Source organism: Branchiostoma belcheri, unplaced genomic scaffold, assembly GCF_001625305.1.
Source record: "Branchiostoma belcheri isolate BF01 breed outbred unplaced genomic scaffold, Haploidv18h27 scaffold335, whole genome shotgun sequence".
Classification (NCBI taxonomy): domain Eukaryota; kingdom Metazoa; phylum Chordata; class Leptocardii; order Amphioxiformes; family Branchiostomatidae; genus Branchiostoma; species Branchiostoma belcheri.
Window position 1 is genome coordinate 1 of NW_017803949.1, and position 26,205 is coordinate 26,205.

At 40.8% G+C, this 26,205-nt stretch overlaps 4 protein-coding genes across 5 annotated transcripts in view; all 4 read right to left on the minus strand.

Annotated features, from left to right (window-relative positions):
- Nucleotides 1–7: 7 nt before the first annotated feature.
- LOC109475361 lies at nucleotides 8–1,352 on the minus strand (the record flags this gene model as incomplete). Its single annotated transcript, XM_019775971.1, has 1 exon — nucleotides 8–1,352. A coding segment is annotated over exon 1 (1,212 nt), but the record flags the coding sequence as incomplete, so codon positions are not given.
- A 2,121-nt stretch (nucleotides 1,353–3,473) lies between these two features.
- On the minus strand, nucleotides 3,474–11,992 carry LOC109475362. The gene is made up of 5 exons (XM_019775972.1): nucleotides 8,088–11,992; nucleotides 7,610–7,678; nucleotides 7,236–7,424; nucleotides 6,562–6,699; nucleotides 3,474–6,058 (listed from the first exon to the last, which is right to left on the minus strand). The coding sequence occupies exons 1-5, from the start codon at nucleotides 11,986–11,988 to the stop codon at nucleotides 3,474–3,476; spliced, it is 6,882 nt and encodes a 2,293-aa protein (XP_019631531.1). The 5' UTR covers nucleotides 11,989–11,992.
- A 265-nt stretch (nucleotides 11,993–12,257) lies between these two features.
- The window catches only part of LOC109475363, a 65,087-nt gene continuing 51,139 nt past the window's right edge, over nucleotides 12,258–26,205 (minus strand). The window contains exons 3-15 of the mRNA XM_019775973.1: nucleotides 20,345–20,523; nucleotides 20,037–20,063; nucleotides 18,705–18,756; nucleotides 18,058–18,124; nucleotides 17,820–17,950; nucleotides 17,639–17,676; nucleotides 16,096–17,053; nucleotides 14,562–15,891; nucleotides 13,871–14,233; nucleotides 13,379–13,556; nucleotides 12,851–12,997; nucleotides 12,386–12,487; nucleotides 12,258–12,286 (exon numbers count right to left, since the gene is read on the minus strand). Coding sequence (XP_019631532.1) covers nucleotides 12,258–12,286; nucleotides 12,386–12,487; nucleotides 12,851–12,997; nucleotides 13,379–13,556; nucleotides 13,871–14,233; nucleotides 14,562–15,891; nucleotides 16,096–17,053; nucleotides 17,639–17,676; nucleotides 17,820–17,950; nucleotides 18,058–18,124; nucleotides 18,705–18,756; nucleotides 20,037–20,063; nucleotides 20,345–20,523 — 3,601 coding nt within the window. The remainder of the gene's footprint in view (nucleotides 12,287–12,385; nucleotides 12,488–12,850; nucleotides 12,998–13,378; nucleotides 13,557–13,870; nucleotides 14,234–14,561; nucleotides 15,892–16,095; nucleotides 17,054–17,638; nucleotides 17,677–17,819; nucleotides 17,951–18,057; nucleotides 18,125–18,704; nucleotides 18,757–20,036; nucleotides 20,064–20,344; nucleotides 20,524–26,205) is intronic.
- Nucleotides 22,382–26,205, minus strand: part of LOC109475367 (teneurin-3-like) — a 43,790-nt gene continuing 39,966 nt past the window's right edge. For both annotated transcript variants that reach the window (XM_019775976.1, XM_019775975.1), the window contains exons 41-45: nucleotides 26,152–26,178; nucleotides 25,178–25,258; nucleotides 24,844–25,046; nucleotides 24,309–24,447; nucleotides 22,382–23,081 (exon numbers count right to left, since the gene is read on the minus strand). In XM_019775976.1, the coding sequence (XP_019631535.1) occupies nucleotides 22,942–23,081; nucleotides 24,309–24,447; nucleotides 24,844–25,046; nucleotides 25,178–25,258; nucleotides 26,152–26,178 (590 nt within the window). In that variant the 3' untranslated portion in view covers nucleotides 22,382–22,941. The remainder of the gene's footprint in view (nucleotides 23,082–24,308; nucleotides 24,448–24,843; nucleotides 25,047–25,177; nucleotides 25,259–26,151; nucleotides 26,179–26,205) is intronic.

A 26,205-nucleotide genomic window follows, 5' to 3' on the forward strand; every position in this document is an offset into this window, starting at 1 on the left:
GAATCCGTCCTTCTTCCTCGTTTCTTACCACCCCGGGACTTCTAACCTCAAGAGAAGAGCTGACCTCTAACAGCCCAAATATCTGAAGACTACGAACGGATGTGGTGCGCCTATCCGAAGACTGTGTCGACATGACTAGTATCTTAGACTGGTTGCCAAGCCTGACAATACCAGTTCCTGACAAGGACCCTGAAATGTAACGTACATCTTGGAGACACTCGAGGTAACCGTCTACAGTTAGAGTCCCTCCATGTATCCTAACTGCTCCACGAGTGGTGACACGGTTATCCGTGGGGACCTGGAGCGTTCCACTTGTAATGGATATAGGGGAGTGCACTTCGCCTCCATCTAGAGAGAGGATACCCCCAGAAACGTACAAATCTCCTGGTCCAGATATGCTTGCACCTGTTGCGGTCAGTGTCCCACCTGTCACTTCGAATCTTCCATCGTTGAAAAGCTCGGTGCTGCCAGAAAGTCGACCGCCAGAAGCTATGCGAATTCGGCCATGTTTGATTGATAACTTTCCAAGCATTTGAAACTGGACGGCGAGTTCAACGGTTGTAGCTTTTGAGTACTCTCCGATGGTTAGATCCCCCATGTTTGTGAGCCGACCGGGTGGGTTATACTGTGTTCTCATGTAACCGTGGTGCATTGACGCAGTACTGTCTGTATTTAGTTGTATTATAGCTCCACGGGACATGTACAAATTCCCTCCCGAAATCATTGTAAACTGTCCGTTGACGCGGATAACGGTGTCATACTCTTCATACTTACTGCTCGATCCAAAGACATGTAGGCGCTCATCTACCTGTATTGTCATGGCGGTAGTCCCGTCGTTTGCCCAGACTCTGCCAGCACCCCATCCCATACGCCTCGCGACAATTTTTGGCCGCGCGCTACTACTAAATACGTCTCCTGAAGTTATCAATAACTCTGTAACATTTACAGACCTTCCGGGTCTAAGGCGCCCCCCGCATATCTGTAAGGTTTTTATCTTTGCGCTCCTGTGAATCCACAGTGTCCCAGAACAGATTTCTGCAGTGTGTATGGATACGTCCTTCGCTGTTGTCTCCAATGTTCCAGAACTTGTCATTTTTATGTTGCTGATTCTTACGCTTCTGTCCGCACTGTAGACTTTAACTTGGGCTGAGGCAATGGATATAGTCCCACCTACGTTGAGGATTGATCGGTTTGCAAACGTGAATTCTCCATAGTCCATCTCTAAGATTGCTTGCTCTTTGAGCGTTAGGTTGCCATGAAAAAGTCGACATTATATCTCTGTTATTGTCACCAACTTTCATCTTCCCGCTCTCTACTACAACTACTCCCGGGCTGTCGAAGTTCACATCTACAACCAGTCCATATTGATTTAATCCAGCCTGGACGTTAATGAGTCCAGCATTCAGGAAATAATTCTGACTTGTGCCTGAAAATCGTAGACTCTCATGTACTGCCATTGAACCCTGTAATTCAAACCTGGCATCCCCTTGCATGACCAATGTCTGTGGATTTGTTGAAGTAACGGTTCCTGTTGCGACTATCGTCCCAGAGCGCAAATATTTGGTAGAGGAAGAAGTCAGGTAAAGATTCCCATCTACTTGTACCTGGTTTGACATCAGACTTCCTCCACTCCACACCATCTCCTCTGTGATGATAACCAGTCCAGTCACTTCCATGTTGCCCTGGTGGTTTAAGTTAAACTTTCTGACCCTAAACTGGCCGGAAATCTGGACATTACCATTTACATTTAAGGTCTCAACTGTTATGTTACTGTTTGGGTTTAGAACGAGAGTTCCACTCGTAATGGTAATGTGCTGCCAAATGTTCCCATTTTCAACTATCTCAAGTCGACTGTTGCCTGCGATGCTTACACCAGAAATGTCGATGCTACAGTCAATTCCTAACTGTATCAGTCCACTGTTAAAATGTATCAACGCATCTTTAGCCACAACAAATGTACCGCTGTTACACTCAGTGGATGGTATTGACAGTGTACCATGTAAGACTTCAATGTTCCCGTAATTGACAACTGAAATTCCTGACGTCACAGTCATTGTCTTGTCTCTATGTAGCAGTCGTAGCTGGCCGCCGATTACTAACTGGGGAGTTCCACTTCCTTCCTTCTGAAAACGCAAATTACTGTACGTGGAAAACGATCCGTTAATGTCGATCTTAGAGCCATCTGACATCAAAATTGTGGAGTCCGCTTCGGCCACTGCTGTTGCTGTTATTGACATGTTAGTGGCGATTAGCCTTTTGTAACCCCTGTCTTGTTTTATATCTAAGTGGCCAATCACGTGGAAGTAGGCTGGTATGTTAATGATTCCTGAATACCAGATCATGTTAGATGCTACAACTCCACATCCGTGTCCAAAGTGACCAGTGCGATACTGTCTGAGCGTCAGTTTCCCAATGGACACACTTGTTCCGATTTTACAGGTTAATAATACATTGTAGTTCCAGTCTGCGAGAAAGTTCACTTCCGTAATATATGGTGGATCACACGAATTCGCTATGATTTCAATTGATCCGCCAGATATTGACATTCGTTGTACAAGTTTTCGAGCCTGTGTGAAGTCTACGTAGCACTTGCCTCTGGTTACCACCAACCCTATATCTTTGCCAGGATTTTCCATAGAATCATCTTTGCCACCAAGGTATACCACTGGGTCACCGCTGTCCACATACATAGTTCCAGAACCAACGATTTCCCCTGCGTTTGTCAGGTTGTATATTTTACTTGACCTGAAGTACAACTTTGCAGTTGGCATCATGTGGATTTTTCCATGACTGCTTGCACCATTGTTTAGTACAAGTCTGTTCGTCAATTGAAGGTGTCCATAGTTAACAAATCGTACCCTAATGTCTAGCCACTGGTCATCTGTACTGTCAATGAGAAACGTCCCCTCGTTACGGATATCCCCTTCTCCGTATATGGTGAAGCGTGTAACTGCCACCAGGGTTGCTGAATGAAGTATTGTGACGAAGCTGTCGATTGTTACTTGGCGAGTCCAACTTGTGTAACTTTTTGAAATGAGCAGCTTTTCAGTTACGGTGACGTTTGCAACACGCACAAAGCTGTCTCGATAAGTGTCGTGCAGAGTGATTTTACGTGTCGACACCTGCGCATCATTTCCGGATATCTCTCCTGGAATAAAAAGAAAGAAAAACACATTATTGAAAGTGATACTATACATTTTATCTATTTTTTACACCTCGCGCCACAAACTTTTCACACTATCGAAAATTCTTTTCAACTATTGTTTCAACTGCAAAGAATGGAACACAAAAAAATAAGCTTGGTGTCACCTGATAAATTAGATATTAGCCAATAGTAGACATCCATGCACCTTTACAACTTAATAGTCTAAGTATATTTTGGGAACATTATTTGCTACTACAACAACAGAAATATTACTGAAGCATTAGTATGGTGTTTTGGACAGACAATGCCAAAATGAATGTGAATTGTTCTAACCTGTGGTCAAAAATATCTCATCAGTTGTCAGTTGGCTGAAGCCGACTTGGATACTTCCTCTTCTCAACTCCAAGAGGTTGACACTTCCAACATCACTCCTGCTGAACAACAGCAGACGTCCTCCTTGGGAGTCGACTTTGACTTTAGATAGCCGCAGGTCATTGGTTGACACGTTTAAGACGGTGTTGTCATCTAGGAGGTTGAGAGTGGATGAGTATTCATGCATAGCGTCGCTGAGAATGTGATGCTGCGAACCGCCCCTAAAGTTGACAGCAGCGTTTTTACCAATGGTAACGTTCCCTTGAAGAATGCTTTGGCCATACAGATGAAGGTTTTTATTGGCTGTTGTGTACATGGTACCGTTCTGGACAAACGTATTGTAGATTGATGTTGGGTCGTCATGGAATCTGAGCACGCCATTGTTGGTGAAGGACGTTGGAAGTGATCCAGAATGCAGCCAGTTACAACCACCTACTTCCGCTAGACCGGATTCTTCAACTGTAAGAGTGCTGCCATCGGCCAAGTAGACGCCGTAGTTACGATTGTCTCGACAAGTGTGCGAAAGAGTCCCACTAATAGACACATCCACATTTTGAAAGTAGAAGTGTCGATAGTAATGCTGCAAGTTCATCTGACCTTCAATATACAAGGTGGGTTTAGTTCCTCCCTCGTCAACTGTTCCTACGATTTGATGTTGACCGTCATTTAAAGTCACAGAATCTAAAACCTTGTAGGCATGTTTTGGTGAATCGAGACGTATAGTTGCTCCAGGACTAGAGTTTTCTTGCAGCACAATGACCGAAACAGTGGTTGGTGATGCCAAAATTACGTTTCCACTGTACCTTCCCTCGATTTTCCCAACGTTTAGCCCTGTTGCATCGCCGGTATGTAGTGTAATCTGACTATTTCTCACATAGACAGTTCCAATAGTTTTCAGGTTTGTTGTGTTAGTGAATTGTACGAGGCCACCACTACAGTGTATGTTATTTATGTATGCTATCTTCTGTGAAGATACGACGACGTCACCATCTGCAACCGACAGACTTCCATATATGTCTACTCCCACCAATGCACCTATGCTGACGTCCTTCTGATTGCCTGCCAAATGGAGAGTCCCAGAACTGCCGACCCAGATTTTGCCACTTTCAAATTTTGAATTTCCTGACAAGTCAACCCGACCATCCACTGCTACACTTCCTCTACTTGCGAGGTCCGTAGATATCACCAAGCTACCAATGACATCCACATACCCATTGTTCGTGGTTCTACATGTTCCATCTGAACACCGTAAAGATAGGGTTGTACTGAGAGGCACATGGATCTCTCCTGAAGAAGTCACCTCAAAACTTGCATTTCTGCTCATAGTCAGCGTAGCTTGGCTTCCTTGGACTAAAGCACGGCCCTGCAGCAAAATCGTTGATTCTGCCATTGCCTTCCTGTGGGAGTAATACCTGTCATCGTCAAATGCCATTTCTTTGGTAACTAAAATACTCTTCATGCCTTCGATGTTTCCTTCCCACCATCTGAAAGTATTAATCTGGTAATCTCCATTGCCCAGCAAAGTGCCCTTTTCTAGGTAAACGTTTTCTACTTGAAGTTCCTTGTCAGATTGAAGAGTTGCACTGTTCTTGAGGTGGAGACTTCGGATCGTGTTGCCTGTGGTATTGATAGTTGTTGTCCCTCCTTCCAGTGTAAGGGATGATGGCACCGTACTTCCAATGGAAAATACATGAGAACCAGATTTTAACAACACCTCGCTGCCCTCATCAACACTGTTTTGTCCTAAGAATTCTACATTTCCACCTATCTGCAGTCTAGACTGCTGCAACACAAGATGGCCACTCTGCACCATGTTTGAATTGATGTTTGCAGTGGGTGTGGTCGAATAGATGAGCCCTTCATTATAGATGGTGCCGCCATTGATTACTCCATTGCTTTTGATAAGGATTTCGCCGGCATTTGTGATGTTAACCCGAGGGCTCATTGTGAGGGAAATACTAGTGGTTTGCAGGGTGATCCTTCCGTAGTTTTCCAATGGGACTTGAAGGTTCTTATGGCAGTAATAACAGCCTTGATGTATGGTTAACTGTCCTATTACGTTTATCCTTCCGTCGCCACGAATGGTGCCCTGTCTCCACTCCATCCTTCCATCCACATTTAAACTGCTTCCAATGACCAGATTGCCGCCTCCTAGAATGAGCCGTGCATTTCTGCGAACGAGTAGACGGCCCACTTGCAAATCCCTCTGCACCGTGAGTGTCTGCATTGTGTCGCAACCTTGACTGAAAGTATGGTCGCACTGGCTGCCAATTTCTAACGCTTGCAGGCTGATTGCATTCGTTATTCTTACCTCGTAGTCTTCAGAGAGGCTGGTTAGGAAAGCATCGCTGCCTTCTCCTGGGGTTGTATCGTTGAACCAGTTTGATGCAGCGTGCCATTCGCCTCCTGCAGAGTTGGTCCAGAACGCAGCAGCCGAGGGACATTGCTCGTGCTGTACACACATGTCCGAGGCCAGACACCATGTACAGTTCTGTTGGCTGCTGCATGTCTCTGTCGTTCCGAAGTTGCTGCATGCCAATTCTACACAAATGTAAGCATTTTCTTAAAAAAAGAACTTATCATTTATTATTAAGAAGATAAGATACGAAAACGCCACATTAGAACGCTGAAATTTAAAAATAAAAGAACACCTCATAACTTTGCAATAAAGGCTTTTTCTGATCTAGCTGACGTGCTTTTTTCCATACTGTTGATTTAATTACTCAAGCGTGTATCTGTAGAAAATAAAATGTAGTATATTTGAAATCACACACTTTTCAACTAATTTTCTTAACGAACAATCCTCAAGGTTTTAAGAATTATGATATATGATCGACATAGGTTATGACAAAATTTGGAAAATTATTAGAAACATTTGGTTGCAAAATGCACTATAATTCACCATAATTAGTATTTCAATATTTAGTATATAAATTTTCTCATAACAGAGACTTAAAGCTGTTGATTTATGGGAGTCAGTTGTCAAATGCAAAGACATATGCAATGAAAAATTCACAGTAATATTACACGGATTAAAAACTCACTCTGCCTGCAATGTCGTGCTGAACACGTAGAGGGACCTGCAATAGTATCATGGACACAAAGGTTTGCTGTTGGGTACCAGGAACAGTCTCCTCCTCCTTGGCAGCTGGTGCAGTCAGTGTGAACTCCGCAGGAATTGGCTAAACAATAACAAATTTAATACAGTTATTATGCAAACCATTCTTTACTACACAATTATAAAACCAAGTGGCAAATACAAGTGGCATTTATATTGTATGTTTTATCTTTTTGTTTTCTCTTTATTGAAGATTTGTAAAGGCCTAATTGCTAATCTTACTTGGCTCAAAATATACAAAGCATGCATAGAACATATTACATGGTAACAAATGCGCAATGATGCGAAATAAAATTTACATTTAAATTCTAAAATGGTAGAGTTAAGGTGTGTGAGATGTATTGTGGTCTCAGTTTATAATTTTTAAATTATAAACTGAGACCACAATACATCTCACACACCTTAACTCTACCAAAAGGTCACTGGCATGTAGACAAAGAATATTCAATGGCCTTATACTTTTACCTTTAACTTAGCTTACAACGCATGTTGTCAACTTACAATGTATGCGTACTTGTAACTGTTGAATAGCTCAAAGTGGTAGGTATATGACTTGCCCATATCTTTAAGGTATAGCCAATACCATGGACTCAGTTTTACCTGGAGATATAGTAAATGTGCCTCCTTGATTTTCCAGATCGCCATCGGAGATAGCCTGGATGAAATCTCCGTTGACTGTGAGAGAGGACCCTGCTGACAAATGGATCGTCCCAGACTGCCACTTGACTGGACCGTTCACTGTCATGTCGCCCTTAACAGACAGAGTTCCTGTCTTCATGTCTAATGCTCCTGTGGTGTTTAAAAGTATGTGTTGAATACCGTTTGGAATGAAAGCTAGGTAATGTTTTCTTGAATGTGTGTGAAGTACCTTCCTTCAGTTTTTTGAAAGACTTAGTAGTTGTCAGCTTTAATGTATTACAGTTGTTCACTGACAACTAGTTTTGGCCTGGCCGTGATAAAATATGTTTACATACCAAATCCAGCGTTTCCACCCACTTCAAAGTTACCCTCTGCCAACTCCAAACCAGAGATGCATGTTTCACCTGGACATAGTAAGGACATGGATGGTTATTATCCACAATGCTACAATAATATTCACAAAACAGATGATTATACTTAGTCGAATAATATTTTTCTTTATAGTTTTTTTGAGAACGTTATTCTAACTTAAAGCATTCATAAAATTGGGTAAACTTAACAAAAATCCATTATTAAGGGTATTGTTCTTTTTAACCATCCTGTTTTGTATCTTATATTATGAAAATGTTTTAAATGCATTTTTACAAAGCCTTTAAAGATATAAGTTGCCGAAAAATTTCTGCTAATTCTTTCTCACATTCACAAAATTACATTACACAAGTCAGTTTTATGGGAAATTTAAAAAAAGACTCCTCCCATTTAAGCGTATCGGTTTTTTGGTTTAAGAGTAGATCGAACGCGTATTTAACGTACCTCGTAGAGTAACAGATCCATGTGATGTTACACTCTCTATACTCATGTCGTCAGAATCTACGTCCACAGAGGCAGAACTTTCCACCAGCAGTTTTCCTTGCACAAGACAAGAAGACCCTCTTTGTATCCGATGAACGCCTGCAGATAGAGTCAATCTGCTGCTAGTACCAACTTGTAGACTTCCTCGAATGATGCTGTCGTTGTTCATTGACAAGTGGCCATCTTCGATTAAAAGTTCTCCGCTATGGTTGAACTTGGCCCCAATGCTAGCTATCCTGTCAGCTCCGAGTGATACAGTGATTCTTCCTTCATTTGTAAACCAAGACGCTTCACTGTCTACACCCGATGCTGTGATCTCCAATGCGTTCTCCATTGTAAAAGTGGCCGATGATGCCAATCGAAGGACAGATGCTTGAGTTAAAGTTAGTGTAGCATCAGTTTCAACTTGGAGTGACCTAAGAATGCCGATTTTGCTAGCCTGTATTTCTTTGTCATCGTTGTTACCTCCACGAATGATGAGGTTGTCTATGTCAAAGCTGCAGTCAGTAAGTTGGAGGTTGGACTGTAGTATAACCGTGTCAAACTTAGCATTACCATGGACTTGGCCGCCAGTAATAATCATCTTCTGAACTTTCGGTATTGCGTCTGACAGATATAAGTTGCTGGACAGTGACTTCAGCAGTACTTCATTGACTGTGAATGGGTTTGGGGTCTCATTGAATTGAGAACTATTTAACGTCATAGTTCCAGTGCCTTTTAGCGTTATTTTAAGCCCACTGCTCTCTAGTAGTTGGTGTTCAATTCCTGTCGTTATCACAGCATGGCCGCCATGCACGTTAATTGTTGCATTTGGGCCAATGAATGATCCTTTATCCAGGACAAGATCACCTGGTCCTCTGAAGGTGATTGTAGGATGTGAGCAGTTGATGTTGAACGTACCAGAACCTATGCCAGTCATTTGGATGTCAAGTTCACTAAAGTCTTTTGTTACCGTGAATTTTCCTGTGGTTTGGAGAACAACGGCTGCAGAGCTCACAAATTTGGGACCCTTAACATGAACCGTGCCTGCAACGTTCAGGATCGACGAGTCTTCCATTTCTGTTGTTTGTAGCGCCATCTTGTGCTTTATCGCTAAGGTAGCACCCTCTTCTACCAGTACCGATGAATTGAGCATGTCGAGTTGAACAGAACTGTGAGCGATCCCACTGTGCTGAATTCGTAGTGAACTTGTCACTAAAGCCACATTTGAGCCAATGAAATGTATTTCTCTTCCTGAAACGTTGCAGTCTTCAATGGTGGATGACTCGGTGTCCTCATGAAACGTCAACTGTTGTGCCTGAATAACACCATTAGGTGATGTTGATTTGACCGTCCCACCTGTTACCTCAAAAACACCAATAGATACATCTGAATCAAAATTGACGGACCCTCTATTTAGACTGACCATCAGACTGACCTCTTCAAAAACGCTATTATGAACCGGATCTTCAGTGCTGACAAAGTTGACATGTCCGCCTGAGTTAATGTTTAGTGTTGTAAAATTGTTTGACAGGATCCAGAGGTTGGAATTTCGGACAGCGAGACGGCCTCCTGCTATGTTCTGCGGTGCCGTACTGTAGTGGTTGACAAACTCGACATTTGCATTTCTGTGAGCCACCATGCTTCCAGAGATATGAGCTGTAGACTGAAAGGATACCATACTTGACTCCTGTACCCAAACTGTTCCAGCGTTGTTGAAGTGGGGGCCAATGCGAATCGATGTTGTTCTGTGGGGAAGGTTCTCATCAGAACCATACACCACAAAGTTCCCATAATTCTCAATCGTTTCAGAATTGCCCTGAAATTCCAGCTGACCTTGTAACGTGGTTTCACAGTCAGACAGCAGGCGGATCACACTCCCGTCTTGCATCCCTACGGTGTCCTTGTTGATGGGAGTCAACCAACGGAATTGCTGACTGATTTGCATCACAATTGCCTGCAGGATCTTCCCAGCGTCATCTTTGTTCTTGTAGCTGTGCAGCATAAGCATGTCAACAGTCAAAGAACCTAGATCTGACACTCCAACCAATTGTCCGGCAAAGAAGTCAAACTCCGTGATGTCTGTAGGAGCCATAATTTTGAGAGAACCGCCCGTCATTGCCAGCTTTGAAATGTTGCAGGGGCTATGGATCTTCACTGCTCCTCCAGCTATTGTCAGTGACTCCAGTTCAAAGTTATTATCCTTGTTGCCAAGTAAGTCAACTTGTCCACCTGTGATTTTCACCTCCTTTGGCAAAAAGGTATGTCTCGAAGTCAACACAATAGAGACAATAGCCCCGGTTACATGAATGATTTTCTGTTTTAAAGTATCAGATAATAACTTAATTGTACCTTGAGTCAGTGTCAGCTTGCCATTCCCTTCAATGACTGATGATGGGTAAGAGAAATGATCCCTTATTTTGACTTTAGAATTTTGCCCGATGTTGATGTATCCCCTATTTTCACTTTTCTTGGTGACCGCAATTGTCCCTTCTGATACACTTAAGTTTCCAAAGTTGATAAACTCTGCTGAAGATGTGAATGTTTGTTTAACGTTGATTTGTCCATGGTTTTCAAGCCTACCTTGGTAACTGTTACTGTTTTCACTAGAGAGTGCCGCGATGCCGTTTACATCCATCGATGCTTGTTGTGCAATAATCAACGCTGAATCTCCACGAAGACCGAGGGTCTGACCAAATTCTTCCGACCACATACAACTCTTCAAGACAACAACCGTGACTTGTGAGGCAATTTTCTCTGTCCCTTGTGTTAACATTAAAGTACCAGCGTACAGTTTTCCTCCAGTGACCGTACCAGAAGACCACTGCAGCTGGTCAACTTCTGTTACATTGTGACTTTGAAGAGTTCCTCTAATAAGATCGTACTCGGCGACTGTTAGAGAAGACAGGGCACGAACAACACCTCCATTCTGCTGGACATGCCCCACGGTTGTAGGGCTGTTGGAAATAAAGACCCCATTCTCTGAGACAAGAAGGGACTGGATGAAGCAACGTATCTCTCCGTGGATGTAGACCGGTGCAGATATCTGCATCACAGCTGCCGACACGCTGCATGCGTGCATGGTGACAGATCCACTGCTAACCACCAGCTTTCCTGTACCGTTGACCTCAAAACTTGACAAGAACAAATGATGTCCATCAGCAATTTCTACAGTAGCATTCGATCCAGTTGTCAGAGCACCCTCCCACTGGCCTGTTCCTGATACTTTCATCAATGTGTCATCAAGGCACTGCACTATTCCTGTATTTCGAAAGTGACCATTGACTGCAAGCACCTTCCCATTGCTCTGAAGAGCATTTGTTAACATTCCTTTGTTTTCAAACATGCCCAGGTCTGAATCTATGGTGACTTCTGCCGTAATCATTAAATTCGCCTCCTTGGCAATAACGAAGTTGCCATGTCCGTTTATTTCTATGATTCCAGCTGCATCCCCAACAAACGTTCCGGATTTTTGTAACTCTAGTGAGCGCTGTTGTAGTGTCTTTGTTCCGGTACCCAAGCATTTCAGGTGTTTAACTAACAATTCACTACCCAGGTCTCCGATGACAGTTCCACTCGACCATTCAAACTCTTCAGCAATGATATCAAAACGTCCCCGTACGGACCCTCCTGTTTGTGACAGGTATCCGACCTCAGTTTGTACGTTTAGTTCCAATGTCCCAGATACAATCTCTGCATTTTCTACAAACAGTTCTGTTGGATCGTTCGAGAGACGGTCTGGTTCCACTGTTAAATGACCTCCATTGACAGACAGTTTGGAAACATTCATCGACAAAAGTTGAGTCTTCAGCGTAGTCTGTCCTGCACCTACTTGAATGTCTTCTAACGATCCGTTTGAGTAGAATACCACTGACGTGCTCATCGTTGATAACTTACCTGTAGGTAAACAATACTAGATTTTCAAAACATTTGACTCCTACCTAGCACAAATGCAATGTTTTGTGGGTATGTGCCCACCCTCCCACCTAATACAACAAATGGTATACAATGTTCAAATATTTGTATATTCAAATCTATGTCTGTATACTGTTTTTGGAAAATACATTCATGCAGATACACAGCTACATGTATATGTTACTAATATTATACACAATCAAATTGCACAACATACAAATGTACCAAAATGTACAATCACAACACCAACTTAGCAGTAGTAACAGCTTAGGAATTGGGTACAAGTGGAAGTCGTAAAATATCAATCTGCCCTAAGTGTAATTAACCAGTTTCCGTTTATAGCATGTATGAGAAATTTAACTTACCACGGAAGGTTGAAGCTTCATCGATGATAAGATGTGATCCTTCCAAGAGATGAAGTTCAGATCCTTTATCAGCTTGAAGCTGTCCTCTTAATTGAGCATCAGCTGTAAGTTAGGACACGGTAAGGGGATTCTTACTTGGAAATGCCCATATTGCTGTCAGAACAACGATAAATCGTAACGTGCTTCGTAAATTAAATGACTTTTAGTTCAATATTATTCAGTTTAATCTAATTAGTTGCATGTCCAGTGGTTTAAGAAATGCCTTCAAGGCAGCAGTTGGCAGGTAGAGTTGCCGTTACCAATGAAGTAAATCTTATATCCAAATATGCCGTCGTCATTTGAACCATTTTCGACAATTTCAGGTAGAAAACTTATGATTCAAAAATTAAAGAAAATGAAGCTTTAAATGTAGAAATGGTAAAGTAAAGTAAAATTAAGTAAAGTGAACTAAGTAACTTTTCCCACCTCTAAATGACAGGGTTGCCGTGTCTGGTAGATATAGCTGACCAGTGTTCTGAAATTTGACATCCATGTTGACGTCACTGTGGGGGAACAATTTATAGGTCCCCTTGTTCACTACTCGAGCAAGGTTGTCCTGTGAAGTATATGTTCCTGAAAATAAACAGGTACCACCATTCAGAAGGAATGTTTCCTTGCCACAAAGGTCACATTTATAACACTGTATGAAACGCTAGTGGCTAAATTACGTGCTAGGTTCATCCATGAATAGTGACCTCTGTAATTTAGGCTGAGGTCACAATTCCAAACCGGGGCCCGACCGGGTAGTCTTATGGAACGAAAAGTATGATATAAAATACAAGCAAGCACAAAAAGTTGAAAATATTAACAATGTGAAATATCTGCGTATATTCATGATATAAATCGTTGATTTTTCGCTAATCCAAACAGCCCGGCCGGGTCCCGGTTTAAAAATGCGACCTCATCATTAGCATGCCATTCAATGAATACATAAGGAAACCAAATTATACGAACCTCCCCCTTGGTGCTCAAAACTTGCACCTTCTGCTATTACAAGTTCGGCAGCGCTGTCCAATCTCAACTGACCCTGCCCAAACCATTGGCCATTGCCTCGAATGGACATTGATTGTGTCTTGAGATATCGCACACCATTTCCAGTTACAGTCAGGGATCCAGTTACAGATGTACGTGACTAAAAAAAGAATGATTTTCTTTTGTTAGATAAGATTATGGCATAATCCGCATTATTCACCCATTGGACACAGTGCCATTGTTATCGATTGTCATAATATGTAGTTTATCTAATTATGAATTTTTTAAACATTGCAATCAGAACACCAAAGCAGTAATTTAAGCCATCGCTTGATATATTTTGCTGCACAAGACAAAATAAAAATTTTAATCGCTTTACAACAGAAACATTTTGATACAAACAGAATGGGGTCAACTAGTACACAATTAGTAGTGAATGACACATTACCTTACTTTTGAAAACAAATTACTCACAATTTCACAATCTGCAAACGCAGTGCCAGCTAGTGTCCCGGCATCCCAGAGGAACGTGTCTTCAATCTCTATATGTCTTTCAATCTCGATCCTTGCATTCTGGTGGGAAATCGTCAGATGTTTGACATTGCAGTTAACTCCCAGAAGTTTCAGTTGCCCGTTGGTGACTGTTACCGAGTTGTGAACGGTCAGTGTCGGTGTGTCACTGCTGGGAGTGGTGCTGGTGATTTGGAGGGATCCGCCTGTCACACTGATGGAATCCATCGATGCTGAACTTCCAGAAAGGTCCAGGTGAACATTTCCCCTTCTCAGGTTTATTGTAGACCAAGGGATGTTCTTGCTCCTCATGTTTCCATTAGTTACCTACAAAATATAAACGCAGTCACCAAACACCTTGAGTGATGAGAGTGGTGATGACCAAATAACTAGAAACTTGATACAAATTAAAATGCCTGCAGCAGTACGGCTCTGTCCCATAATCACTTTGACTATTGCCTCCGCAAATATTGAAATTAAGCATAAAATATAACGTACAATACATGTTGTATGGCCAACTTACTTAATCATTAGTTAAATAAGACAAAGTAAACAAATATTGTACGTATCTATATCATCTACAGTTATCAAAATCTGTTTATTATTAAATTTCTATTTAACAACATTTCAATGAAATGGAAGAATAAAAAGTCACCTCCAAAGTCGATTGTATGCCAAGGGTTCCATCAGTGACGATCTCATGGTTCCCATCCGATATCACGATCTTACTCTTGTCTGTTGAGTTTATCATCGCACCAGCCATTACCGAGGACCTCTGTAAGAGAAGGTTGCCATGTTGTATCTGGATGGATGCGTAGTTTCGGAACGGTGTGTTGATACGTAAGTCCTGGTAGGGTGCATCGATGATAATGTCCCCGTAGTTCTGCAGTGCACCGTTCTCATCACTTGATGAACTGGTGAAGACCATGCCCCCGCCATGGATACTTAACGACGCTCCTGGGGAAATCTCAAACACCCTTGTCAGGACAAGATTCAGGCTAGTTGTGACCCAGTCAGACTTCCCTTTCAGGACAAGGTAACGGTTGAGATACATGGTTCCATAGGGTGCCACTTGCATGTTTCCGTTGACGGTCATCCGGCTGCCAAGCCTGCCTGCTAATGTCCCTCCGGTCCAGACAAATGTTCCGTTTACATTAATGTCACTGTCACCACTCAATACCCCGCTTCTGACTTCACAATCGTGTACTGTTGTTGGTCTGTTGAACGTCACTTCTCCCCCTGTGATAACCAGATCATCTATTTCTGTGGGTGACGACGACTCGTCAAGCACAACGAGCCCTCTTGTTACCTTCAGACTGGGGATGCGTTGGCGTTGTTCGGATCCGATGTAGACTGTTCCGGCTGTGACTGATACGCCGCTGACTCGGATGGACTTGAATCCAACCTCTGGTCCATTAACTTGGAGCCATCCTCCACCAGTCAGTACGGCATCTTTCAGAACCCTGCCTACATGAGTGGAGGGGCCGACAATGGTGAGAACATTGTTCTCAGAGACGTGGTACGTCCCTGTCAGGCCATGGTTTATGCTGATGCTGAGTCCAGATCCAGGGGTACCCGACACTGTAGTTCGTCCAAAATTATCGAACGATGACAAGGCAATGTACGCTGTACCAGGCGATGATTGCTCAACCTTGACTTCACCATTGTTTTGGAAATAACCGCTTCCGCGAAGGTTGAGGCTTCCACGGATCGAGACTACGTTGCCTGCAGAGTTGAATATCTTTCCACCGTGGTTGATGTTAATTGTTTGCGAACCTCTGGTCGTCACTGGTCCATTCAGATACATCTCCGGTACTTTCGCAGTTCCGTCTGTGGAACCTTCAATCAAGAGTGATCCGTTGACAGTCACTGGGCCACTGGTTTGAATTGTTCCTCCGTTCCAACTCCAACTTTCAGCTATCGCCACGTCACCCATCACTTTGAACAGGAGTCCCGTTTGGTATCTTCCCGGTGCCATGTGTAGCCTTAAACACAAGGATGACCAGGTTAATGATGAACAATTTATTTATATTTGTAAAATTCACATGGGTAACTCAGGTGAGTTATATTAAATGCGAAACTCATGTTTAAAAAAAGTTATCTTTCAGTATCATCAAAACTCAAGTATAATATAATACTCCATATACAGTATTTACAGGAATTAATGGCAAATTTGAATGTAATTTTACCTTTTAGTCCGTAAATTTCTTTCACAGTACAATGTGGCTGTCTCATAATCATAGTTGTTAGACCGAAGAATAACATCTGGAACGTGCAGCGGCAGCCAATCGGATGAGTTTCCGCTACTATGGATGTTGAACACACCTCTGATTGCTACTTCAATCTTGCCGACAGTGAGTTCACTTGAAGCTGTGTATAGGTCCAAAGTCCCACCACTGACGCGAATATTTTTTACCCGTACGTCTTTGCTTAGAACTGTTACTCGGGCCCCCACGTCCAGATTGCCAGAACCACGCAGAGTGGATGATTGCTCCAACGTGTGAGTACCCCCCGATAACTTTAGCGTGGCTTCTGATAAAACCCAGATTACGTTTTGCCATGTACTTGAACCTGTGCAAGAGAAAACCCCTTTGATCACCTGGACATCCCCTATGCTGTAGATGGTCGGTGCAACTGATACAGTGCCAGAGGAATGTATATTCAAGGATCCATTGTTGACGACACTGCCTGTATTTTCCTTCAGCAAAGATAAGATGCCAGTCATGTTTAGAGTAGCTCCTTCCGTTACTATCAGCTTCGCCCCATTTAAGATGTACAGCCTGCCAGAGGAAGAACTTCCTTCGACCAACGCCTCTCCATGGATGTACAGTTCTGTACCTGACAATCGGGCATCAAGGTGTCTGTTTCCCCAGCCCGGGTTTAGCTGCATCCTCTCTTCTACATGGAGCTGTCCTTGTGCACGACTACTGAACTTTCCAGCCATCCACTGAAAGCTTCCCTTTACCCGCGCCATGTTTCCCACTTCTATTCCCTTATTTGAATCGCTGGTAAACAAGGTAAGTTGCCCATCCACTTGCATGTTTCCGCTTACGGTAAGCGAATTGACGACTTCAAGGGTTATGTTCGGGAATGTGTGGAGATTCCGAATTTCTGTGTCGCTGTCAACTCTTACGGTGATTGTGAAAGCTAGAAGGAATTAAAGTTTGACAATGTCAAAATAGGGTCTGATTTTACGTTGAAATTTTATATTTTGGCGACGCGTCAAGGGCAGAGGCATTCGTGTAAGTACTACGATCGCTTTGAAAGAATTTCAAATTGAAGAATTGTTGCTATGCATGTAAAATGCATTATTTTTTGGCGAATTTTGGCTTTTCGCGCACGAGTGAACGAGCAGAACATTTTTGTTGCTCATATGAAAGATCTAGGAAGGGAGCAGTATTTTCAAGCTTTATGCCCAAAATAAGTTTTTAGTTTCAACAAATAGCGACATGTGAACACCTGTGGGAACACAACGATATTTTGCATCTTACAAAGTCAGATTTCAAATGATAAAGGGTAATTAAGCCAATACTACCTGTCTACACTACTACATGTTGTTGTACACACCTAAAGCAAATGACCTATTATACTTCCTACTATTTTACTTATTTTGATCTCAAAAGATCTTCAGAAGAGAACATGATGTTACCTTGAACTACATAGCTACATATTGCTACACACGTACAGTTTGTTGACAACTAAAGGTAGTAAAACATTACGTTTCTTACTTACCCTGTGAGAAGGCAAAAGAACCATGCCAAGAGCCCCACCTAAAAAAAAAAACGCCACTTGTTGTCTAGCTTGTTACAAATAAAGGTAACTCTCATGAATTTATGAATGGAAACCGTTTATACTCTATGTTGCTATGGTAATTTGCTACAAAGCAAACTCATCGGCTTTCTATGTTACTAACCTTCCGGTGGTGATTCCGTTCTGGGTGGAAGCTTGGTACGAGGACTGTCCGGGTAGTTTGTAGACCGTGACTACTCCGCCAGTAGCCGGGATCCTGCCGTCATGGATAGCAGCACGGCAGATACTGGAGTCCTTGTAGAGCAATACAGACAGTAAAATGAAATAATGGATTATATATTGACAACAATGTAAGTGGGTACCACTATTAGTCTATTACGAACAGGGTTGATCACACTTACGTCTGTGTAAATGGCAGTACCCCAGACACTACTTCCTGTAGTCGCACATCCAGCAGGGCAGACCGCTCTGTGCACGTGGTGGGGTAGGGAACAGATAGAGTGAGGTTCCAGACGCGAAGAAATTGTTTTTACTCTAACATTAATACAAAATATTTATAAATCGCACGGGCCATAACAGTGTCATCAGGATAGTTGACAGATGCTTTTAAAACGATGTCATTCTTATACTGCATCGTTATCGTAGATGTACATTTTACCATAGATTGTCATTTATATGACAGTAATAGACGTATACCTTTCGGACATGTTTTAAGTAAATTTCCCCACTTCGGATTCTTAACAAGTAAAGAAAAAATTATATTCCTCTTAAGCACTGATAAAACACATCTAACTACCCACTCAGCATCGTATATTTATACAATTACTAAGAAGCGAGAAGAAGTTGAAAAGACTAGAATACATTAGACATTTATATATGCATGTACATGTAATAGTTATATGTATATTTATATGAATATGTATTCGAATATGTATAATGTGACCTGTGCTTAGCCCAGTGGGGCAAAAATGTACAATAAAGGTATTTCTGATGCTCAACAAAATTCTCATGAAGAAGTGAAATACAGTACTGCTGGCTGTTGGCTTACGTAAATGCTTCTCCATCCATATGCCGGGACTGTGTGGTGCAGCTGATTTGTTCTGAAAGTAAAAGGTAGATATCCTCTATTGACACGCTAAAACTGACATCCGAAAGTGTTCTTTGGCGAGCCCCTAAACGGTTTTACGCTAAGCGGGTCCCTGCCTTGGTAAAACACCAGATGGGTGCGGAGACGGTATTACATTTGGCGGGAACACAACCGTTTAATTGCTTACTGAACAAAAACATAAACTTGACATGTAAACCTTAAATTGAACACAAAGGTACACTGTGGCCATATATGTGTTCGTGACGTTGAAAAATATGCAACCACATTTGAGCGACTTACAAACTTTGAACTATAATAAAAGCCACTACCACAACAATAATGGTCGACGATGAACAACGGAAGATAAAGAAGGGAAATTAAAAGAGTACTAGTAATGTCGCGGAACATTGTTCAGAATACTCATTCGATAAATGACAAAATCATAGTGACTAGGAATTGCTTAGCCATGTGAAGAGAAAGATGCCAGGAACCGGCTACCCCAACCCTAACTCCTCTTCTCCCCGGAGGCCAATAAGGGGAGAAAGAGGGGGGAGGTAAGATTTTCCCAGTGCTGCAAACGGCAGGATAAGTATTTTCTCACTCCAAAGTAGAAGTCGTACAAATGGCAAGAAAGGGTTGTCAAGTAGCTCGATCTGTCTGTGTTTGTCTCGTTAGCAATTACATATTACATAAGCTTGAATAGTCATATCATGTAATGTAACAGATTTATAGGATTTCCTTATAAATCATGCAGATAACATCCATATTTATATGCATAATTATTACATTCTTATGTCAGGCTTAACTTAACCTACCTACACAACAAAAATTATGCCGATCCGTCAAACGGTTCCTCTTTTGAATATTATATAGCAAACGCCCCTGCAGTTCCGGAGCAAGCCGCTAGGGTGCACAAACTAACAGCACTTCTTCCCCAGCACAAGAGCTATCTATCATATAAATATCGTGACCGTAGCATGTCAAGGTATCAAAACCGGATGTTCAGCTGCAGTGCCATGAAAAGCCGCCAGGGGGCCCTTACTCTAATCATTTCCAGGTCTTATTAAGTTCTACTGACCTACAATCCATTTAAGCCCTCTCGAGTTATCGTATTTACACACACACACACACACACACACACACACACACAAACGCGTCTGAAAACATACAACCTTCTTGTCGAAGGTAATTATGTAAGGAAGTTTCTGCCTCGAGAAAACTAATCTTCAAACAACATTACAGAAACTATTGTGTTACAGACGTGTCAAGAAAAAAAAGTAATTTCGTACTGACCTTCCTCTATAGGTGAGGGATTTCCTTCTGAAATGTAATAAAAGTTAACAATTGTTCTGGAATCTTTCATTTTGCTGAACCAGTATCTATCCTAAGTCTATCTTCACTTGAAGTTACCACTATCAAGAAGATGTTAACTTGAAACCCACATGTTTGTCATAAATATAAATGTCAATGTTAATTAAACGCAATCGGATATAACTTTACTAGGATGCAAATCATTGACAGAATTTGATTTGACTTGGGAATTCTGCATGTGGTCCCAAAATAGTGTTTGTCAAATGATATTTGTACCTATTTATACCTACCTATCAGTTCTATGACAACATCATCATCGGGTCCAGGAACCTTTTGTCCTTCCCAGTTGTCTTGTTGTGACCAGCTACCTCCAACAGGGGCGGTCCATCGGACTATTGAGCCTCCGGCACAGCACCATGCTGTCATGCACAGCAGCACGATGACAGCAGACACCATTGCCGGTATAACCCTGACATATCAAGCGTAGAAGTCACAAAACGATACTCAAATTCATAATTGCATTCGACTGAGGCTTTTGACAGAATGCCTGACCACGTCAATTTTCGAAAATTGCATTATTGACATGATCTTTAAAAGCCACAGCGACTTAGTTTTGTGGATGACATCCACGCGCGCATTGATTTTCGCCTATTGAAAAATCACGTCCTCCGAGCCTCTTGTCTGGCTACAGGCCTAGGTAGCCCATGGCAGTTAGCAACAATACGGAGTCATTGGTAACTCTTGAGGAAGGCACCCAGGCTACCGAAGCTCCACGACTCAAGAACTCAGTACATACGTACAGTGACGATTCACGATTTCCGCAAAAAGCCAGCATATCCTGGTTTGTCGTATACGTCGCTATGCACTGCCACAAACTCACACCAGCTTTGTATTCCTGTGGTTTACTACGATTTTTTAATTTTGGCCGGAATGTTCTTTTTTACTCACCCGCGCGCACTAGCTTGGAGGTCTTCAAAGGATGTCATCCATAAAATTTAGTCGGTATGGCCTTACTAACAATAACAGAAAAATGCACGATCCTGTCAATACTACGGTTTTACACTCTATTAACTGGTTATCCTATTAATAATAATTTAATAATACAATTTTTTTTAATTTCTTATACAAGTTATTAACAAGGTGATCTTGCCACAGGCCGCTCAATAGTAAATGTCATCTGTAATTTTCAGGAGGAAACTGATTGTGCAAATGTTTCTCTTATTTACAGTATGATATAGCAACAGCTGGTATGTTAACCTGACATGTAAATATAGTACACAATGTATTTACATGGCCAGATCTCATAGCTTGTTAACGTTATGCCGCAACATCTGTTATGTTATAGTATGTTTATCTGAAGTGTAACCGACACTGTTAACTGTTACCTGTTCCGAATTGTTTATTTCTTGTTGTGAGGGCTAGCCCTTTATAATAGCCTCTGGCTAGCTGAGCAGTCCTGGCTGTATACATTTGTTTACACAGTCTAATAAATCAAATCAAATCAAATCAAATCAAATACAGTCAATAATGCGAAAATATCTGTTGCCGACGGAATGATCGCGTCATTAGTAGGTTGATCCTGTCAATAGTGCAGAAATGTCCTGCTATTGTCAGGATGACCCTGTTAATAGACAATTCTATTGCAAAATATAAAAATCTTAATGGTAATTCTCAGCAACTATTTTTTAACCTAATAATCGTCTTGTTCATACCACTGAATTAGACGTCTCAAGCATATGAAGAAATGAAGGCAATGAAGAAAGGGCAAAACTTGGCTCTTCAAACTTTTTACGCTCCGGCCGGCCCGATTAAAACGACTGTGCGACTGTTAGATGTGTACATTTCAGTTTTTATAGGATCCAATTCGATCCCGTACACTATCAAGCAATCGTCTCTATTATTCTAAAGCAAGCAATTTTTTTTACAAAATTTCTATGGAAATGGGGGAAATACTTCTAGTTGCAAGATATTAACATTTTCATTTTCAACCACTTAACCACTTTTAACATCTTAAATTTCAGGGAGAAATGATTTTCAGATAATAGATTATTCGAATTATTGGGCATCTTTTCGTATAATTAATCCCACCACTAATGATTCAATCCCCAAAATCATTAAAATTTCAGAAAGAAACCCTTGTGTATGATCAAGAAAGTTAAAAAGAAAATGCTAAGAATATAAAAAAAATAACGAAGAAAAGAAAATAAGAAAGTTCCATTTGAATCAAGGCATGCATCACTTTTAACGCATCAGAAGAATATCTAGAAATAAGGCTTGGGTTCGAAATCCATTTTTCAGCCAAAAACTTTTTTTTATAAGCGCGCCCGATTCAGAAAAGTTCATGACTAGGTAGCAACAACCACGTCTAATAGAAAAAATTCAGAGAAGCGGATACACATTATATTGATCTATTTATTACTTTATTTCTATGTTGTATAAAACAATTGTCTGCATTCAATGTTGTCAGAGTGGCATTATTAGCAATGGCATATAACAATATGACGGATGTCATGTTAAGTGATAATTCTCTTAAAAGATTTTCAAATCTACTATTAGACTGAATTTAGCTTAAACTTTAAACCATGATTCAGTTCGACATATAATATTGGCAATATTTCTGATCTATACCATACAATACTAATCACTGCTCTATCTTATGTCATTGAAAACATCATTGCATCTCATCTAATATTCTACAGGTCAAGAAATAAAACATTCAAACTTATAGTATTACCTTTATTACATACAAAATCTTTCTATAAAGCATATATCGATGCAGAAAAAAATGAACACCAGCAGTAAGCCATTTTTGTTAATTCACTGCTACTTTGAAACGTTGTTGAGAACCCAAAAGGTTCTCATAAATGTGATTTTAATCGCCATGTTTTTAATCTGAATATCCATTTTGCTTATACCATTTTGCCCTTTCAACAGTATCATTAGCATAGTCGTTTCCTGGTGTCCCTATGTCCATGCCTTCATAAGTCCTCACATTCCCTAATCCACCATTGTAAGCTGAAATACCCCCTGTTTGTAAAAGGATAGTTCATTGTTAGAACTGCAACAAATAAAAGGTTTGTTAACACAAAACGTCTCTGCATAGTTGCCAGTCAATAACAACAATAATTAATGAATTTTTGATGCCATATCAAGAAATAATTTACACATTTTTGTGCAATCTCCACACGTTAACAATAAAGATTTTTGAAAATATATTAATGGGTTTTGTTTTACATATGGGTTTTGTTTTACATATTTGTCATTTATGAACACTCTGGCTTTGAAATAAACTTGAATTCTGAAACACAATATCTCTATGAATAGATCATTTGTTAATGTTAGGAATTTTTATGGGTTTTATGTCAAGTTACTCATGGTTTCAAATATTAATAACATCCCATGTAATTTTGTGTAAATTTTATCATTAAATATACATAATTTATGCTAATTTGATGACGTCATCGGCCACAATCCAAGATGGCGGATATCTTAAATATGTATGACGTCATCTTATGACGTCACCGGTGTTGCTATGGGCATTATAAGACAGTACACCCTAATACTCTGTCATAAACACTTTTGGTAAAGTTATGTTGTATAATACCATTTAGTTTTCAGGGAATAGCCTATCTAGACGGTTTTGGCCAATAAAATCACATTAATGACGTCATAATGACGTCATATTACGTCGTAATGATAAAAAAATTGTAGATATGATAAATTTTTACTAGTACACAATCCTCTGAAAATTTGGTAGTCATACGACATACCGTTAGCGAGTTCTGAGGGGGCGGGGTCAAAAGAGCTCCCCCCCCCGGTCAAATCTTGCTCAAAAAAGCCCGGTCTAGATAGGGTTAAGCACTTAACGTTCATTATAGATATTAAACTTTGCTATATATTAAAATGCCAATTCGGAAACACTGTAATGATTCACCCGAATGATGCTTTCATTGTTTTAGAAATGTACATTATGTAAATCAGAATATGACTTATGACTTATTATTGAGAAATTTTATCATAGGACAATTCAAATATGTGACATGTAATTAGGGAACATTGAGATATGAACATTATGCAAATATGTCAAATTTCCAAAAAAGTTAGAAATGATCAACTCATATAAATATTTTTTTTAATTTAATGATGCGTCAGTTATAAAGGCTAGCATCATTTTATAAACGTTTAAGGTCGTAGATGTTCTTTTCTAGACATAATGGTAGACACACCCCACATGTGCGGATTGTTAGCACTGACCTTTCAGCTGCTGTTCTGTTGTCCAGTCGGGGAACTTCCTCTGTATACCCTTGATAGACTCGACAAGGATGTCTGTGGCTTGGCGGACATGCTCGATACTTCTAGGCTCTCCTACTGGGGTGTGATAACGCTTGTCAACCTAAAGAAAAGGTTTTATTACAACATATTAATACATTCAAGGCCATTCATTGCCGAAGTTTCAAAGTCAAGGAACGGTTTAAACAGCTGCGATGTTTCAGGCCACAGCAAGTAAATGACATCCTCCACAGACTTTAATTATAATACGAGCTGGCGAAAAAAAACAAGGTGGGCCTAAAAAAACACTGTCAGAAGGCAACCAAATGTCTTGTTTCCCCCCCAAATCTGGCCAAAATTAATGCTCGCGGTGATGTCATCCATAAAATTACTTGCTGTGGCCTAAATTGTGAATTACTGCACTAACAGTTATAGATCTATTTGTGTCACAAAAAGTAAACCAATTTCATTTTTTTGTTTATTATAATTCAAGTGATGGATAAGTGATTGTCGTCCATACCTGCATAATTCCAAATCCATTTTCGTCATATCTTCCAAACCCGTCCTGCTTCAACTGTGTGCCTCCGCGGGTCTCCCGGCTGATTATAGCTGCTATGATGGCTGGGTCGATGTTCTTTTCTTTTGCCACTTCCATTATGATGTCCTTGTACTTATCAACATTCTTCTGGTCTGTCTTTGCCATCTTCTGTGATGCAGCCGGTCCTGTTGTACATTAAAACACTTTTTACTACACCTGTGAAAAGACATAACACTATAGACAGGAATTTCCAGCACATAGCAAAGAAAATCTTAACTGATAAGAACACAAATAACAAAACTTAATATTCCCTTACCTTCAATTTTCAATTTGTCTTGCTTTGCTGTTGTTTTTGATGCTCCAGTGGCGTCAACCTTCGTAATATCCCCGTATTCACCTAAAGGACAGAATCAGATCAGAATCATTAAAGATAGCGCCTACCTAAAGAAACCTAACCTTAGTAAAGTATAAAATTATTGTTTTGTTTCAATGGGTTTCTATTGTCATCTGTGGCCAGAAAATAGTCTGAAAACTAGAAAGGCCGACATTTGCTTTGGAGCAAATACAGCAATGGCTTCACCACATTTTACGACATGGCAGGGAAAGAATGAGAAACACAAGGGAAAACAATGCTTTACATTGATATAACTATAGTATGAAGTAACATACAACTAAGACTACAACAGTTGGATAGCTATTCCCTACATTATTGGTTAGGATTTTTAATTGCATAATGCAAACTGTTGATTTTCAAGAAAAAAAGAAGTGTTCATGCCCCGCATTCCAATGCTGGAGCAGAAAAGCTTGAAATACCTACCAAAACACTTGAATACAGACATACTGTCAGTATGGAATGGATCTGAGCAGGTATTAATTAAGTTAAGCCTGTTAAATTCCAACAGCCAATCAGCAAGGAGTATAGAGGAAATCTGCATGCCTATTGGTTGATGCCCTGCATTCCATTGTGATGACTCATGCCCAAATGTGGTAACACTGCACACTTACTCAGTAATACATTTGCTATAACACAGCCAAAAAAACTCAAATAAAACCATTCTAAAAGCCTGTATCACAAAAATTTAAAAAACGCCTAAAGGTATTTGCCCACTGTACCTCCATACCAAATTTCAGGACCTTAGGCCCTAAAATGAAGAAGCTGAATCCATTTAAAAAATGGCAGGAGAAGAAGGAGGAGGAGAAGAAGAAACATCAGAAAAAGCAATATGGGTTCACCACCACTTCGTGGTGTGGTGAACCCATAATGAGAAAAAAATCATAGTGTGCACCGACCTTCTCCCTCTGGTGTTGGATTGCCTTCTGGAATATAAAGTAAAACGTGTTATA